General features: G+C 36.9%; 1 protein-coding gene across 2 annotated transcripts in view; it reads left to right on the top strand.

Annotated features, from left to right (window-relative positions):
- LOC107447146 (C-type mannose receptor 2) overlaps positions 1-1,468 on the top strand; it is a 23,140-nt gene extending 21,672 nt beyond the window's left edge. For both annotated transcript variants that reach the window (XM_043042365.2, XM_043042366.2), the window contains exon 5: positions 1,100-1,468. In XM_043042365.2, coding sequence (XP_042898299.1) covers positions 1,100-1,338 — 239 coding nt within the window. In that variant the 3' untranslated portion in view covers positions 1,339-1,468. The remainder of the gene's footprint in view (positions 1-1,099) is intronic.
- Positions 1,469-2,247: the final 779 nt, after the last annotated feature.

Genomic DNA, 2,247 nt, shown 5'->3' with positions numbered 1-2,247 from the left:
TTTAGGGTTACTGCCCGGTATACGGTGCCATTTCCTTTGACAGCCGGACCCCTTTGGTCGTCATTAGAGGTACACTTACCGCACAGCGGTATGTCGACGACACTCTAAAACCTGTTTTATTACCGTTCCTTTTGCAGCCCCCTGGGCTGGTTTTTCAGCAGGACAATGCCAGACCACATACGGCACGTGTTGCTATGAACTGTCTGCAAGCTTGTCAAACACTTCCTTGGCCTGCCAGATCACTAGATCTCTCTCCCATCGAGCATGTCTGGGATATGATGGGAAGGCGAATACATCTGGCACGGAATGTTGATGACCTCGTTCGACCATTGGATCGAATTTGGCAGGAAATACCGCAGGAGACCATCCGGGAGCTTTATCGGTCTATGCCACGCCGTGTGGCAGCGTGTATCCAGGCTAGAGGCGGTTCAACACCTTATTGAACTTGTTACTGTTATTCAATTGTTCTGAAATTTTCATCATTTCCTATTCTGTACATTGTCTTCCTATCCACCAATTTTCGTTTCAATCGGACTACTCCTTCTTGGTGCTTTTTTGTTATAGAGTGTATTTGCCGGACTATCTATCGCTTCTATAACTTTTTCTTTCTAATTAACGGATTTTTGTCAATCTCGTGTTAATATAGAAATGGTTACATACATTTTCTCTGTCTTATTACACCTGCGTAGATGTTAATATTATTCTGGCTCTTGTAAATATTATTACATTCTAATTTAGTTTAATCTCAATTATGCTTCATTTCATGTTGATTTCAACACATGTTCAAGCCGCCTGGTCTCCCACTCTTGGCTTTACTATTTGGTGCTTGCCCCTCCCCCCTCTTCCCCGATTCTACTCCCGCTTCGCACTTTCTCCCATTATGTCTCAAAAATCCGACGAATCAATTGATGCCATTTCGCGGCAGCGCACTGAGATTTTAGCTATGTTCTAATGGTCAAACTCAACGTCAGCAGGGAGAAGGGGCTAAAGAATTTTTCATGTCACATACTAGTTAGGAACAAAAATGCATAATTCTCCTTCCCCAGCAGCTTTAGCTTTAAAAAAAAACAAGAGAATAAATATTGATATTGATTTTTAGCGATGATGAAAAAAGGCAACATTCTACAGTCATGGATTGGAATCAGAAAAAGAGAAGGAGTGTTCTTCTATGATAATGGAGCACCGCTTCTGCAGAATCTGACTTTTTGGGGTCCAGACCAACCCAACGACAGCGGAGGTACACAGCAATGTGTGCAAATGATGAATGAAATGGAATACCTCTGGAACGATTTTGACTGTGCTCGACCCGTAGGCTATATCTGCCAGTATGTTTGGTAATTTCAAAACAAGTGTAGATTATTTTAGATGTCTTCAATCAAAGCCTTGTAAAGATTGAAATCTGACTTTGGTTAAACGTTGTAAAGAGAAAAAAAAAAGGCTGTAGACGAAATAAAAACAATAAATTTTATTTGTGTCTAAAAGATTCTTGTTGGTTGTGATCTTTAATGGAGATTTTATTTGGCAACCTACTGTAACCCTTTTCGGTGCAGTATAACCAGATTGGCAACATTAATTCAAATAGATGCTACAAACCACTGGAAATGTAAATCTATTTGCTTCTAACAACCATTAGCACCCTCTATTCCTTAAATGACAAAAAGCTAAAGCATGTCATTTAACTTAAAATACGCTTTCTAAGATCGTACTTGCTAATGTCCTAAGCGTACTTGCTAAGTTCCATAAAATACATTTCTCTAAATCAGGAAATTTAAAAATATTCCCAAATATCAATTGATGACTTAATTTTTTTTATTAGCTTCCAATTCAAAATTGAAAACTCTATACCAATGATTTTGTGACTAGATATATTTATTTGGAAATATTAAGAATATTGTTGAAAACAAGCTTGGTAGAATACATAATTTTTTATTTTTATTTTGCTACCACTTTTTAAATGTTTACGGATTGCACAAACCCTGAGAATATCAATTTTTCGTAAACACACCTTTTACATCATTGTGGTTGTCGGACAATAATGGGTTCACACAGATAATGGGAGATTTTTTTTTATCTCAGGACACCTTCGAACAATTAAAAAAATTGTCAACAATGTAAGATTTTTAATATATTTTTTAAAGAAAATCAAATACCTGAAAAATTTCAAATACTTTATCCATGTAAGTTATACGCACAATCGCCTCCCCTAAATTTTAATAAATTAAAAGTTAGCATGTATTTTTGACGAAC

Source organism: Parasteatoda tepidariorum, chromosome 8 (genome assembly GCF_043381705.1).
Source record: "Parasteatoda tepidariorum isolate YZ-2023 chromosome 8, CAS_Ptep_4.0, whole genome shotgun sequence".
NCBI classification, from domain to species: Eukaryota; Metazoa; Arthropoda; class Arachnida; order Araneae; family Theridiidae; genus Parasteatoda; species Parasteatoda tepidariorum.
The sequence above is the reverse complement of the archived record's forward strand: the minus strand, read 5'-3'. Positions and strand labels throughout refer to the sequence as shown.